The sequence below is a fragment of the Olea europaea genome, chromosome 20, assembly GCF_002742605.1.
Source record: "Olea europaea var. sylvestris chromosome 20, O_europaea_v1, whole genome shotgun sequence".
NCBI classification, from domain to species: domain Eukaryota; kingdom Viridiplantae; phylum Streptophyta; class Magnoliopsida; order Lamiales; family Oleaceae; genus Olea; species Olea europaea.
Window position 1 is genome coordinate 19344096 of NC_036256.1, and position 16362 is coordinate 19360457.

The following is a 16362-nucleotide window of genomic DNA, read 5'->3' on the forward strand; positions in this document are numbered from 1 at the left end:
AAAAGTAACTTTGAGTATAATCAAATAAATAAGAGCAATGCTACAAAAATAGGGGCAGCCAACAGGGTTTGCAGGAGACACATGTCATGCACTGGTTGGTCGGTCAAAAAAATAAAATCGACCAAACAGGTGCTGACCCGCAGCACCTGTTTTCAAAAAACACTGTTGGTTGGCTTTGTCAAAGTAGCATAAGTCAATAAATAAGCCCTAAATCCACCAAAATTCTAATATGGACTCCAAAAATTTTCGTTGAAGATTCTTTTTTGATAGTGCATGACACTAATCCACCGTGCAAGTTATTCTTATCAAGGACCCCAAAATTGTGGAGGAAATAATGGTAGTAGTTCGTAAGATATGAAAAGACAGTGGATTATTATTGGAAAGCTAGGTAAACATAATCATTACGAACTAGATAGTTAACTTGGATTACGCCTCCTCATGGACTGTTACGGTCAACAGACTCCTTAAATTATTATCATTATTTCTTTTTACAAACTCTTTTTCAAATTTTACATGTAAATGGTTTTTTTTTTTTAATTATAAATTCTTCGAGAAATCACTTTTTGTAAATTCTATTTTCAAGAAATGATACTCAAACTGAGGCTAAAAATATCTTTGAAAATTTTATTAATTTATATTTATATCTTGAAAAATAAGGTCACAAAAACTCCATTACATGTTCTCAAACTCTATCTTGAGAACCATAGGAATCCTTAAATAGACTCGCTTCATATAGAGCACATAAATAAAATATATATTTTTTGATTATTTCATCTATTCCATTATTGGAACATAGGAAGAATACACATTACAACACAATTTTAAATCAGACTAGACTTATTAATCATACATTACAGAAATTAATTGAAATCAATCAAATTTTAGCAACAGCAGAGGGTCTCTGAAATCTGCAAACCTTGCAGGAAGATGAATAGAGTGATGGAGTTTGATACTTATCTTCCCCTCCCATCATAGGCATTGGCACCCCTTTCTTGACAGGACTTACATATCCAGGCCTATAAGTTTTTCCAAGAATTCCCTCAACAAAATCAGACAAATTGAAGAACCTAAATTGTGTCTCCAAATGGGCAAAAGAATCATCTTCTGGTATTTGATAATTATGAATCTTGTTTTCTTGTTCACCAATTGGAGTCACTCTTATGTCCATTTCTACTAGGCCATCAACTGTCACTCTTATTGTGTTAAGATCATCGGTTCTTTCGATTGTCGTTACTCTTTCTCGATCATGGAGTTTGTATTCAGCTTCTCCGTCTGTGGGAATCTCGATTGTCTCTCCATCCCATTTGACGATAAGGGCATCCACATTGTTGTCCCAATGTGGGATTCTTTTGGCTGCAATGATAAGTGTGTGAGAGTCGAACATGATTGAGAGTGCTTGAACCCATGTAAAGTCTCGTGTCCTCCCTACCGGCCTAGTACCAATGAAATGTGCATTGATATGAAGGTTTTCATCTGAGACAATGGCGAAATCACGGCCCTTCGCTCCATGGAAGTAGAACATGACGCCATCACCTCCAATAAATCGTGGATCGTAGCATAGAGAACCATAGCCATTGCATTTAGGCTTTCTCCCTGCAAAAGAAGATAAGTGGATGAATCACAGGAAGAGTTGAATCAAGAACTTTTGCTTACTCTAGTACCATGTTAAACCAACTCGTCTTATATAAATTGATCAAAATAAAATGGAATAGAAATGATAGGTAGAGGCTGGCTTACACTTGCAAGTAACTTCACACTTGCTGCTGCAATCAATAAAGCATCCCTTCTGCTTCTTGTTCTTCTTGGGCTTCCTCTCGGGGCACTGAGCCGGGCATGTGAGGGTCCTGTACTGGCAGGCTCCCCGAGCTTTGCAGAAAACTCGTTCCTGTCCCGACCGTGGGAGTTTAGGCAACACATCATAATTAGTTGTAGCAGCATCATATGGAGGATTTTTACCATTGCCGTTACCATTGTTACTGCCTCGGTTGCCATTTCCATTTCCATCGCCACCGTTGCCATTTCCATTGTTATTCCCCTTGTTGTCGTTACCATTGCCATTGCCCCCGTTGCCATTTCCGTTGTTGTTTCCCTCGTTGCCGTTGCCATTGTTATTGCCTTGAGCTAAAACTGTATGGATTTCCATGGAGAGGAACAGGAGGAAGAAGGACAATGCAATGCACAGCCTCCTTGCAGCCATCTCGAGGAAGTTTTTGACAATTCTTGAACTTTTTTTTTTCCTGTGATTATCTGTAAATTGAGACTATGAAAAATTAATGAACACATTGAGGAATTAAAGGGCACTTATAACTAGGAGAAAATGTCCATGGAGTTTGGCTTAATCTGTGGGAGTTTACTTAGTGCCATGAACAAACAGCTATACACAGCCATTTTCACATGATACTGGAGGGTTTGAGGGGTTTGACCAAGAGGGCTTTGATTAATTTAAGGCTATAAAAAACTAACTTCATGTAGTTCTTGATTTCACTAGAAGAAACTCAACATTCTTTTTCAAAACTTCTTCTAAATTAGAATAATGTTTTTTGAAAAATGTGTGGTTAAAAAAGAATGAAAAGTTTTTAATTTGCGTGTAATATTATTTATATAAGATTGTGATTGAAAATAAGAGAGAGAGAGTGTGAGAAACAAACAAGAACTTAAAAAGTTGTTCAAAATTTTAGTCAAAGTCAAAAATTAATTTTATCCACACATTTTATATGATCCAAATTTTTTAGCAACTTTTTTCAGCAACACATATCATCAACACTAAAAAGGGGCTAATTCTCTAGACTTGCTTTACAAACTTGATAGAGCCTGCAACAAAATACAGATTCCCTCATAAGAGTAGGAGCAAGTTTAGTCCGCAATTATGAGAAGGAATTGACACTATATTGCTCTATAATATTGTTCAATGATATTCAATTCTTCCTACCAAACATGTCATGTGAACGCATTGCAATCTTAAAAAGTGCAGTACAATTCAAGGCAATGTCAACCGACGAAAATAGTACCTAACATTTAGCAGAAGGTAAGGAAAGTATGAGGACAAAATAATGAAAACAATGGAGCACATGGGCCATCAGCCGTCAATTTCGCCATCGCAATGTGTAACCGCGTGAGAGAAGTATCAAATCGAGGCAAATTTTATTGAATTGAGTCGAACTTACGCTGCATCAAGTTGTATGACATTTTCTATGGTTTAATCTTGAACTCATCTACAAGGCATTCATAATAATCACTTTAAGAACGATTTTTTAAAGTCAACAACTTATAAGAACCTCTACATTGATGAATCCTTACGTTCGTACCCTTGCTTTACATTGTCATAAATGCATGGCCTTGCTCAGCATTTTGCATTACAAGCCTCTCTTTCAAGTTACGCGGTTCTTTGGAAGCAGTGCTAGCGCATCTCCACTGGATCCAAGCCTTTAAAACATAAAGAAGTTCTTCATTGTGGCCAATATATGCAGCTTTATGCTCAGATTTTGAGTGTGACATCTTTGGAACCCCAATGAGCACAAAGTTGGATTGTTACTCTTTGTAACTTAAAGGAGAAGGGGAAACTCTATGGATGAAGAAAGGGTAGAGGCAATTGAACCATTTCTTGCTCTCACTTTCATTTCTACCAAAAATCCACAAATTCCTCAACTTGGTGGTGTAAAAGTGAGCCGATCATCCAGCTCGTGATGCCCAGGCTCAAAGCTGGAGCTTTGACCGGGGTGTTCAGGCTCTTGCGCCATGCTGGCTATCCTGTGTGATCCTTGATGAGTACGAGGTCCAAATTCATTATAAGTGAACCTTTTAATCTTAACCAAACATGCTAAAAAAATCTCCTGCTTTCAGTTTAGGAGATCTAATTTCATGATATACAATTTATTGCCACAAAAGAGAAAGGAGAGAACTGAACTGGCTAACACAAAACCTCTATTTCTAAGAGAAACTAAACATAAATAGCATTTCACAAGCTCTGTACCAAATATTAGAACACTAACATTGCACTTCCACTTTGAAAGAAGTCCACTGAATGTAAAGAATTTCTGTCAGCAATGAATTGACTGTCCGACATTGAATACCTGCCGATGTAGTCACCACTATAAATAATGATAACAGGAAAAATAAGAAGAAGAGATTAATAAATTTAAAGTCATGTTACTTTTTCGGTCACTGTTGTTGGTATATAGGAAGGTCGAATATTGGCGGCTTTTGAAAGTGTGGATCCTCAGTCGACTGGGAGATGATGCTACTTGAAGCATCTTCGCTTATTTCACTCGTCATCTTTAAGAAATAACTATGCCTGAAGGAAAAGGAAATGTCAAGTATAGGAATCAGAAAATTAGCTGTTCAATCATCAGCAAAAGACATATACCATCTAGTGTCTGCAGTCAATTCAGGGTGAAAAGCAGTTGCTAGCAAGTTTCCCTGCTTTACTGCAACTATTACTTTATTCTCCATTGTGGCATTCTCCTGATTCAGGAAAAGGCAAATGTTGTTAATTGAAATGTCAAAAGATCAGGATGCTTGCTATAAAAAGGATTAACATAATCATAATAAATAACAGATATGGATTAAGCCCTCATCCATCTTGTAAGTGCAGTAAGAAACAGAATAGAATCATAAACAAACTAAGCAAACCCACAAGTTTATCATGGTTCACCTTCAATGCAAGAGCTACATCGACTTGCCACTGAAGGCATTCACTACAATGGAGAGAGAGTACAAGCTTTTTTCCCCACCTCTCACACAGTAAAAATCAGCCTCCTAAAATCCTTGACATATAGTAAATATGGTTGAAATATTAGGATTGTTTCCTGTATGATTAGGCTTCCTACAAGCCAAGAATAATACTAGTATAGCAATGTTTTAGGTAGTCGAAAAACATATGGAAGTGCTATAGTTCCTAGTTAATTGTTAGAATTTACAGATAAAGCTAACCCGACAAAGGATTATACCGTACCAAAATAATAGCAAAATAATTTGGTTATTCTCGGACATAAAAACAAAATTGGTAAACTGACAGCAAAAGCAGCTGATCGATTGCAGCAGTCTCTTTTAGCTATTAAAAGAATTTTTACTGTTTGCATGATCTAGGTAGAATTCAAAATTCAAATGCAGGGATTTGTAGAAAAGAATCCAACTAATGCACCAATTTATGAAACCCAATTCAACTGATGCACCATATGTCTATATTTGAGAAGAAACATACAAGGGAGAAACCTGTTGAGAGTTCCTATCTGATATGTGAAAATCTCCACTTCCAAGAAATTGGAGAAGAAAATGTAAAGGAATTATTTACTAGATGATGAAAAATAGTTCCGTTCACCTCAACAAGGATGTCTAAAACAACACAAAGTTCATTTGACTCTGACCACTAAGAAAAGGTACAGTGAAAGTGAAGTAACGTGAGGAAAGTAAATGGTAGAGAGGATTAATCTGACATGTCATATTATCTTCTGAAACAACTGTAGAATCAGTTTCAAACACTAAGTGGCCACACAAGTTCAATCCCTTACTGGCTAACTGCTCAGGATGACATAAACAAGGCAAGGACAAAACAGATGAAATAGTGTAATTTGGAAGCAAAGACCAATAATGAAAAATGAAACCAAGAAATTATTGCTTAAAAATAATACATTTCAAATTTCAACTGAGAAGTGCCAAAATTGCTAATGCCGTTGTTCAACCCTTCAGTAGTATTGAGATTAGAACACAAAACATAGCAAACCTTAAATCCCAGTGCATATAGTTATCTCGCTTCCAATATATCAACAGAACTATCAAATATGTCCATTGTTTAATAATTTGCATTAGTTTAAGCTAATGTTTTCAGAATCTCATCTTCGCCAACTACATCTGCTTGTTGGCTGAAGCTGGGACGTGCTTGACTAGGCAGAAACCCTTGGGCTCGTGTAGTGCAAAGGAGAGGGAATGAAAGAAAATACCTTTGGGAAATTTACTGAAGAATCTAAATTAAGAAACAGATGATTCTTAAAGAGTGCACGCAAGTTATCCTCTGCTACTAGGCGCATGTTATCAGAATGTTGTAGAAGAAAAAACAGAGGAGATAAGTGCAGGATCACATTGTTTTTGTTTTCCAATTAGGAAAAGGAAGAACCCATGGAGCAGTGTCCCTACCACCCGGCAACAGACGGGAAGCATGTGGCTATTAATAAGAATCTGAAAATGGTGTCATAATTTGCCAGAAAACAGTTTACTAAGATAAAGATAGGCCTAAGTAGGTGGCACATAAAAATTGTGCTTACGAGCAGTGTCCCTACCACCCGGCCACAGACGGAAGCACGTGGCTATTAATAAGAATCTGAAAATGGTGTCATAATGTGGCAGAAAACAGTTTACTAAGATAAAGATAGGCCTGAAGTAGGTGGCACATAAAAATTGTGCTTACAACTTGTTTCAAAAATTGCATCAGCGTGCAGTGTTCAATTCACCTTCTTTCATGAAGACATCTGTAAGATTCTTTCACTCATTGTGCATTTTATGTTAGAAAAATGCTATCTACATGTTTTTCCTTGTGTACTTAAAGAGGTCCAATATCAACACTGCATGGGTAATTTTCCTAGAGGTTGACACTAAGATGATCTTTACAAAGCTTCATTTGCCACACACACAGCATCTAATAGAAACAAAAATGCTCAAGCACATTAAATGAAGCCTCAATACATTATAAAAAGGAAACACATAAATTTTGAAAATAAAGTATACTGGCACTTAAGATGCTTAAAATGAGAAATTTGTCCACTAAAAAATGATATAGGTAAAAGCAGACCTGTTGGCTTTCAACTGAAGGACCAGAGTGAACATTTTTGTCAGATGGAGTGGGAATATCTGCCAAAACTTCTACTTCTGGACCTACTTCAATGATCCCTGGAGCACGAATGAAAACCCCACGGAAACTTGGAGGACCTCCTTCTTCAGCCACAAGTTTGGGAATCAAAAGTTCCGCCTCAAAGCTTTGAAGCTGAGAAAATTGGTTTGGTCAGGAAATAAATAGGTGGCACTGAGTGGAAATAAACATGAATCTTATATATAAGCCACACCTGGCAAAAAAAATATTAAATCAGAACATCAAGCAAATGCCGAACCTGTTTTTCAAAAGCTTTTCCCCAAAAAAAATTATTATTTCATATATAAATCAACCTAATACACACAATATGTAAGTGCCTAAAGTATAGTATGGGTGAGTTGATATTCAATTTAGAAAATGCATTAGTTCAGCAAGATGTCCATAATAGGGATAATAGGGCTGGACAAAACTCCCCAACTGAATCGGACTAAACTAGACCTGAATCGAATCAAACTGAGCGATTCTTCTCAGGTTAAATATCCGAATGGATTTCTGAATCGAGAACCGAATACCAAAAACCAAATCTCTCTAATTTTTTTTTTTATCTTTAATAAGTTAAATTGTTATATTTTTTAAATCAATTTGCTAACTAATTAGCCCAAATCCAAAATATGATTTTCCTATTTCTAATTTTTAACCAAACCAAATTTAGTCAAATTTACATAAGTTTCACCAAAATCTCTTATTCTACCATTTCTGCCGTTCTGGAGACATCGAATTGGAAGCTCAATTGCGTCTCTCTTCATTATTGTGAGCTTGCTAACTTCATATTCTTGTGATTTTAACAATCAAATCTATGAAGAACTCAACAAAGAAATGACAAAAGATATCACAGGATTAGACCATGTTATTTTGTAAAAGTTAAGATTGAACATCTCATATTTGTATTAATGTAGCGTTATTGCAAATATAAAAAATTAATTATTTTATGGAATTCGGGAAATAAATGGAAACAATCCCAACCCAACTCAAATGGTTTCATAATTAAATTTGGATCCGATGGTTTCACTTACTAAATATCCAAAAATCCGGGTTCGGTTCCGAACTGGACCACGTCCAACCTTAGTCCCTAATATTGGTTCCATATGAATAGTGGTAAAGTGCTCTTGTTTATAAGAGAACACTGATAAAGAGTTCTAACGTTAAATGTACATCATCCCATAGTGAAATACCATTAACCATGATAGAATATGTAAAAAAAATTTCGTAGGACAACTATTAGTTAGATATTCTCTTCACTTCTTTCTCGAATATTAGTACTGAAATTAAGGTAGAGAGGATGCTAGTAATACCTGACTGCCAAAGAAGTTTCGATGAACCATACAATCAAGGCCCCCAATTAGTTCCTGCCCTCCGGTTTTCTGCCCTGAAAGAAATGCTCATCAAGTTCAAAACCAAACAATATGGGGCATCTCATTCATTTAGTCCATGCCACTCGACAGCGATATACAAAAGGGGTTCTTGAATCGTGATCACTAATTAGAAACAGAAAAGGTTATTAAATTGTGGAGCCTAATTATTGCCGCCTGGAAACGAGTCTTGACATTAATGAAAGAACTATGCAAATTCATATAATTCCCTGAGATAACATTGATGGAAAAAGATACTAACCTGTGGCCTTGTTAGCCAAGAAAATAAGGCCTGCACATGTCCCCCAAACTGGTTTCCCCATTTTTACAAACTCACGTAAAGCAGGAAACTGCAATTGTTACGAGATATAAGCTCCAAAATATCAAACAACCTTCTTATAAACGAATATGTAACAACAGTGACAGGGTGTGACGGAACTGTAATTCCAAATAATGTTATAATATGCAAATATGCTACTTAGCTTTTCATGTTATCTAAACCTGTGGATTGTGCACTCTTCATCAAATTCAAATTAAAATGATTAACCAACGTTAATTATCTTTCTTTAGTATAGATAACCACTTGATGATGGCCATTTCACATGAAAAAGATTAAGCCTATGTTTGGCTCATGTTTATAAATTGTTTACACATATCCAAGCCACTTTTTATTTACACATCTCGAGAATCCCACTAGTACTACCCACCCATCCACCACTCATTTCTACTTATTTCTAATTTAAACAGTATACAAACAATTCCTAAACATGCTTTAAGTTAACAAAATACAGGGGTAATCAGCACAGCTTCAGAACCACTTAAGCAATAAATAGCCTATTCCAGATCACAAAGGAAGCAAGATTTTGAAACCATTTGCTGAGAATACGTGGCCTTCCCTATTACATATCACTGACTTGCAGGTTTTTACATTCCGCATTGAGCTCCTCTTTGTGTATAAGTGTTACTGCGTGTAGAAATAAGAAAAAGGAAACATACAAGGTTATGGTACTTGGCAAGCTTCGCCATGGTAGTGCTCTCGCCGCCTGGAATAATGAGGGCGCTAACAATCTGCAGCTGCTCTGGCTTCCTTATCTCAACCCCTTTCACTCCCAGCTTTCTCAACGCTATACCAGCCACACGGCCCACACACACTTAGAACTTATATGAATGAAAATGAAAAATATAGCATAAAATTCAACGCCACTGTTTTGCAAAATTACACACATGAAACTTGTGGTCAAATTCAGATTTCGAATAGGGTTGATTAAAAGAACTAGAATTACCTCTTCTTTCCAATTCCATTCAAGAATTCTTACAAGTTTCCACCCCTTTGACACTCAGTTAAATGGACAAAATCCTTTTCTTAACAATAAGTATATGTAGAGAGGGAAGATGATTACCTGCTATGTGTTCGTTGAAAGACCCCTGTAAAGCAAGCACCCCCACGGCCATTGTACACAGAAGTAGAGGTAGGGATTCAAGAAATGTGACGGGATTTTTGATTAAATATACAAGAATCGTGTCCTAGTTTGCTTCACGGGGAAGAGCCAAAGTATCAGCCGCATGTAAATTTCTTGGTCCGCCTCCGCACGTTGGATACTCGGATTTGGGTCCCAGGAATCCTCTCCTGCTTCTTATGTTCTATTTCAAGGTAAAATGTAAAAACTAAAAAACACCAAAATTTACCGAACTTTCCCTTAAATTTCATATTGGTCATTAAACACTATTTTGCTTCGACTTAGCCCCTGTTTGGCCCCCATTATGGGGAAAAATTAATGTGTGGAATAGTATTTTTTAAAAAATTAGTGGTTGAAAAAGAAGGAAAAATTTTCGATTTACGTGTAATATTATTTTATGAAAAATTGTGAGATTGAAAATAAGAGAGAGAAAAATGAAATGTAATGTAATAAAAATTAATGGGACTCAAACGTGGGCTTAATCACTTGATTTCTTAAAAATATTTCAGTTACATTACTCAGTTAGTTTGTCATCCAATATGTAATGTATGTGGCGGACGAAATTCCAATATAGTTGATGAAATTCGGAGGTGACCTGATTTAAATTTCAATATAAGATTCTAATTTTCTCATTGTTTCTTTTGTTCCAAATGTGAGACAAAGGAAATTTTACAATCATTCATGCGCCTATCAATCTATTTATCAGAAAAACAATAGATGAGGTGCGAGAATGATTTCAGGAAAGATGGGGAGATAGGGTGGGGTGAAAAGAAAGAGATAAGGTGAGGCTACGAGTAGTTACCGTCGCTAATGATTTTTTCGAGCGTGAGATGGTGGTGGGATTTATAGTTGGGTGGGAGTAGGTCCCTTTTGTCCTTATTGTTTTTTCTCCATTATATTTAAGAAGATTTCCTCATGGCACTCGACTTTGAAAACTAATATGAAGAATGATCATATTGGAAACTGTCAAACCAGCTACCTTGAATTAACATCCTAAGAGGTTTTTTCAGTAAAATGTTGACAAGTTTATCGAAATCAAGAACATACATGGATTACAAGTTACAACATATAGTATGATGATTATTATTTATAATCATCAGATACTATATTAGTTAAATTAAAACACCGTAAATTTAAGATAATATTTGCACATATGTCTATCATCGACCTTGACCATGCAGCATCGCTTCTTCTAGGTTCGATCGAAGGGTTCATTGGAGTTATTCAACCAATAATACTAGTGTAAGGGCTGCAGTAACTACCATAAAGATCCATAAGCTTATTCTTGGGACATTTTCAAATGTGTATATTGCAAATGCCCTCATGCGAAGGCATTACCAATATCATGCCCCTTTTTCCATTCTAAAATGCAACTAAGTATCCCAAAATATGTAGTTCGAAAAGTCTAATACCTTTTACACTTCAGACTTCATTAAAGAGTGGACCTACATTACTCAGTTCTTTGCTCACAAAGTCTTGACAAACTTAGGGCAAATGTCTATCTTTGTTGCAAGATTCGACCGGATTCGTTGATGCAACTGCAATTGGGAACCTTGAGAAACTTTTGCCGTGTAACGCTCAAGGTATAATGAATACGTCAAAAAACGATATAGAAAATTTTCCAATTAGAGTTAATTTATATACATCAATGGAAGAGGACAAACTTCTTTTATGTGAAAGCTAGTCAGACTCGATGACTCTTGTTATCTTCTAAGTATTGAGCTTCCCCGACAATGGAAGTAAAGAGATCACTCTTTCAGTTTTTAGAGTCAGAGTTGTCAAACAAAAGAAGTGGTGAAAAAATCTAATTAGAGCATGGACAATGATCGTCAGCAAAGCACGTTCCCAACATTTGACAGTGAAAAAATTAGTACAATGGTCTCTACAAATTTATTTATTTATCATTATTAATTAATTAATTATTATTATTATTATTATTATTATTATTATTATTATTATTATTATTATTATTATTTGGGGGTTATGGGATATTTAAGGTGTTAGTTTTGATTTAATTGTTTAATACCCCAACTTTTTTGTATAAAAAGACAGGGTAAATATGCTTTGTTGATTTCACTTCATTTTAAGAAACTTATTTGATCAATTATTTCATAAACTGCTTATAGAGACTCTCCCCACTACGTAAATCCTCAAAAAACATCGTAAAATCTTGAAAAAAAATACATGGACTATAGTTTTTCTTACATAAATTAAATAAAGTCACGCTCTATGTAAGTGAACAATGGCCAAAATATATAAAATATTATATTTTAATAATTAATACACTACATTCATCACATGTACCAAAAACTAGTTATTAGAAAATCACGACATAATCTAAAATCATGTCTCATAGTTCCCAAAACTATGGGGATAAAAAATTGTAAATTTCCCAGAAAATTTTCTAAATGCAGCATGGCATCACTTTTGAATAATTAAACCGGAAATTAAGTTAGAATATAAAGTGTATTAACTATTATACATTTTTATTAGTGCCTAATTTCGCAGTACTTTTGTTATTCGTTAAGAATAATTCACTAACATATATCATTCCTTGAGAAAAAGTCGCATCTTCTTACACGCTAGGCATAAGAAAATGCCGTGCCTTTTGTTGTCGATTTTATCCCGTAAATATACAGATCATAGCAAGTAGTAAAGTGGACCTATGAGTCCGAATTATCGTTCCCTCGAAAACTATACTCTAGCACTTAATTCAATTTTCTCTAACCACTATTTGATAAAAATAAACAAAAACGATGATTGATTGTGATTTTTTATCTAACTACTTAAAATGAGAATCGATGCAACGAAAAGTGATTTGGAATTCAAGCAATAAATGGATGTTGGGGTGGAACAACTTTACCTATTGGTTGCCTTTACTTCTAACATCGAGATTCATAAAATTTAAAGTAGTATTCGGTCGAATTCTTTTATTGTATTCAATTTACCCCCCTCGAGTTTTCATTGAACCTATTTAACTACTTCAATTCCATATCTCTATGCGAATCAAACTTTGTTAAACGTACTAATAGTTCTAAGAATTTATTTATGACCGCGATAATTAATATAGGTATCTCTACGTGTTATATTAATTTACCAAATTTTAATATGTGATTTAAATAAGAATCCACATTTCTACGCAATTATTGTTCATGAAATCATTGAATAATTGGCTAGAAAATTCATAGCATTGAGAACATGATTAAAACCCATACATGTAATTATAACGAACAATAATATCAAATAAAAGAAATAAAGGTTCCCAAATCAGTTTTCGTCCTAAATTTAGATTAACTACTCATAATAATGAAAGATAAACAAGAATTTATTATGGAATACATCACCAGATTTGTAGTAAAGATGTAGAAGAAAAATTAAAATTCTTGCATCAATATCTCCTTCCTCTTCCAATCAATACGTTAAACCTTCAATTGTTTAATGTTTTCCTCTTTTTTATTCCTCTTTTGATTCTCCAATTATGATATCTTGCCTCTCAATATGTGTAGAATATAATTTTTTTAGGTCAAAAGGGAGGTTCCCTTCGTTTAGGTATATATATGATGTCAAGATATTGTTTCCATGTAGAATTTCATCAGAATAAGGAAACTGGCCCGTCACAGAAAATTTGGTCCATGTTCACGTGCCATATATTTCTTCTTGCCCGCGCCACTTAATTGTGTTTTTTCTCGGTATGCGAGAATTGTGGTCTCACACGCGCCACTTTAAGCCTCCCCTCGCCCGCAGTTGCTTCCTACCTTGTCCTTAAAAAGCTCTCGGTAATTTGATTATAACTTTTTCTTTCGAACTTTAATTTAGGTGATTCAAAGTGTGTTGGAAAGCCGACTTAAAGAGCTACAATTCTTTGAAATACAAATTTTCTAATTCAATCGTTTGCTACTTGAAAAATGGGTCTCAAATTGAGACTTAAAATCTGGAGCATAACTTCTTCGATTGGAAATTGATTTGTGAAAATGCTTCAACTCTATTTCATTCCTTTGACCTCCAATTGCATCCAATTGATGTCATGTGATCTCCAATCATTGTTTTGTGATTTGAATCAATTATTACACGTTTACACTTTGGTTCCCAAACTTTAGAATTCCTTTATTTTTGCATGTTTTTGTTCCTTTCTTCCAAATCCACTAATTTTAACTGATTTCAATCCAACAAATATAATTAACACGAAATTAGGCTATAATTCATTCAAATCACTAACAAATACCCTAATTTAATGGCCTAAATAAGTATATAAAATCCACTTATCACCTTTTTACACATTCGGGAAGCGATTTAACTGATCGCACTATAAGCATAATGTTTTTACTGTACTAATAAAGTATTTAAAAGGCTTAATTAATTCACACTTTAAAAGTTTCGAATAGAAAAATCTAAATATATGTGGGTTGGGTGGGTGGATTCCATAATGCTATCAAGTGGATTGTTTATATTTCTAATAAAGTTGGTGGCTGATCTAAGATTATTGGAGATAATTACCTTTTGGGTGTAAGTCTACTTGATTGGTGTCACCACTTGTCAATGACAATTGTTTTATGCCCAATCATGTCACTTGGATCCATCACGTGTTCTGGTTTTCTTGTTGGCTGATAAGTGATTATTTATTGATTATAAGTTACAACATCAAGGTTGATATTAGTTGCTTATTGGTGAATGATTAATTGATGTCATGAACATGTCATTGACCCATTCAATTTGTTGGGTTGGCTTAACAGTTTTTCTATCTTTAAATTATTGACACCATCACATGGTGCAATAGTAGATGTCGTGCAAGTTTCTAATAACTCTTGATCGTTTATTGAAGTATGTTGATCAATTGGATATAAGTAGATGTGTAAAGTGAGACATATTCATCGACACAAATTAAGGAACTAAGTGCGTCTGCATTTTTTAGCAAATCAAACCTAATTAGTCCGTTCAAGAAATATAACCCGCAACACGGTCTACAACAGACTAAACTGCGTATTTTACCTTTTCTTATATATTTTCTTACAAATAAACAAAATAAAAATATATAAAAAGATCCTAGATGAAACCAATTTACATGGATCTAGCCACCCCAACCTTGGTGGCTTGGCTTGTTGGATCAATCATTTTGGAGAATCTCAAATTGAGACGAGAGTTTGAACTAGATATTAACTGCTCTCAAATTTGAGAATTGTGTACAATTCGATAAAACTTTTAGTATATAACGTCGTGGTACGTCAATTTTGCCCATTCAATTCTCACTGTAACACATCATTTTTTAGGTGAAAAGGAAAAGCTCCTCAAGATGAATCGACCTGACATCTCAGCCATTAGTCATCATTTCGCTCGCATTCGATCATAGAGATATATAATGTAGTTATGATAACAATAATGCATGTAGTATCTGAAAAAGGAAAAAGTTATAAAAGATGTAATGTAAAATCAAGAGTGTATGGTCCAGTTATGGATCAATTCACAGACGACTGAATGAGTGTCAATTTGCCGGTAGAAACAATGTGGAGACTGTTCATTGAAACACTCAACTTACACCCTCGTTTTTTAATATATGCTATACTATACCTCATATAAAATTAAATTCTTCATTATAATTCAAAGGGTGCATTGAATGAAATAAAAATTTTATTCCGAAACAAAATAAAATTGAGTGAGATTTAATTATCTTTTAATTAATTTTGTAATGTGATTTTTTGGAACCTTTTCTCAATTTATCAAATTGAGGGATACTTGTGCTAGTGTTCTTTTAAAAAAAATTCTAAGGGCTCGTTTGACAGAGCTTTTAGAAGTAAAAAATTAATGCTTTTGAACACGTTCCGATAATTTTTTTTGAAAGTGCTTTGACTAATAAGTAGTATTATTAGAGGAATCTAGCCTAATATGACATTTTATATTGAAATCTTACAAAAAAAAAAACTATATAATAATAATAATATTTATTCTAATCTTGCCTTGATCTTGAAACCTTTTCATATGAAATTGCCATATAAAAGGCGTTTGAGTTGATTTATAGATAAAATAAAGCACGAAATATGAGTTAAAAAGATGTATTAGATACGAAATAATGACCACTTCCAATTCTTTTGTATTTAATTAGAGATTATTGACAATTTTTTTTAATGATTGTGGGTGTTTGGATCAATTTACGCACACCTCGACTAATCCTAAGGGGCTCTGATATTTACAGTCGAGTACTCATCTCAATAGTTTTGAGGAGATTCGAACTGGTGATTATTAGGAAACAAACACAAGGTATGACTATTGAGTTACCCTCAAGTAGATTATCGACAATTTGATACGACTAAAATTTTTAAATGAAAGTATTATATAATATAAGAACATAAAAAGTATTAAAAAGAAAAGATAAATCATTTATAAGTAAATAAAAGCTGAAGATAAATACATTTTGACCAGGTAAGGTAAAATTCCGAATAAGTATAATTCAAAGGGGCGTAACTGCAAATAAAATTTCTTCTCCTCCTTCAAACTCGGGCATTTTCTCTCTCTCCCTGTCTCCCTCACACGCATACTCATCCAACGGCTCCGGTAGTACACACCGGCGACCAATGATTGATAGAATGTAATAACCGATGAAACTTCGATTCTTCTTACATCGGATGTGTTGGGTTTTTGATACCCAATAAATCCCGGGCTATGATGTTAACGTGGGTTAATATTATTTCATAGGCATAGGCCGATG

At 34.5% G+C, this 16362-nt stretch overlaps 3 protein-coding genes across 3 annotated transcripts in view; 1 reads left to right on the top strand and 2 right to left on the bottom strand.

Annotated features, from left to right (window-relative positions):
- Positions 1-733: 733 nt before the first annotated feature.
- On the bottom strand, positions 734-2521 carry LOC111369929. The gene is made up of 2 exons (XM_022991662.1): positions 1738-2521; positions 734-1593 (listed from the first exon to the last, which is right to left on the bottom strand). The coding sequence occupies exons 1-2, from the start codon at positions 2195-2197 to the stop codon at positions 875-877; spliced, it is 1179 nt and encodes a 392-aa protein (XP_022847430.1). The 5' UTR covers positions 2198-2521; the 3' UTR covers positions 734-874.
- A 597-nt stretch (positions 2522-3118) lies between these two features.
- On the bottom strand, positions 3119-9814 carry LOC111369930 (probable pyridoxal 5'-phosphate synthase subunit PDX2). The gene is made up of 8 exons (XM_022991663.1): positions 9609-9814; positions 9205-9332; positions 8471-8558; positions 8152-8225; positions 6782-6973; positions 4364-4461; positions 4151-4291; positions 3119-4070 (listed from the first exon to the last, which is right to left on the bottom strand). The coding sequence occupies exons 1-7, from the start codon at positions 9658-9660 to the stop codon at positions 4159-4161; spliced, it is 765 nt and encodes a 254-aa protein (XP_022847431.1). The 5' UTR covers positions 9661-9814; the 3' UTR covers positions 3119-4070; positions 4151-4158.
- A 568-nt stretch (positions 9815-10382) lies between these two features.
- The window catches only part of LOC111369162 (F-box/kelch-repeat protein At5g60570-like), a 10927-nt gene continuing 4947 nt past the window's right edge, over positions 10383-16362 (top strand). The window contains exons 1-2 of the mRNA XM_022990641.1: positions 10383-10447; positions 10847-10996. Of these exons, the coding sequence (XP_022846409.1) occupies positions 10383-10447; positions 10847-10996 (215 nt within the window). The remainder of the gene's footprint in view (positions 10448-10846; positions 10997-16362) is intronic.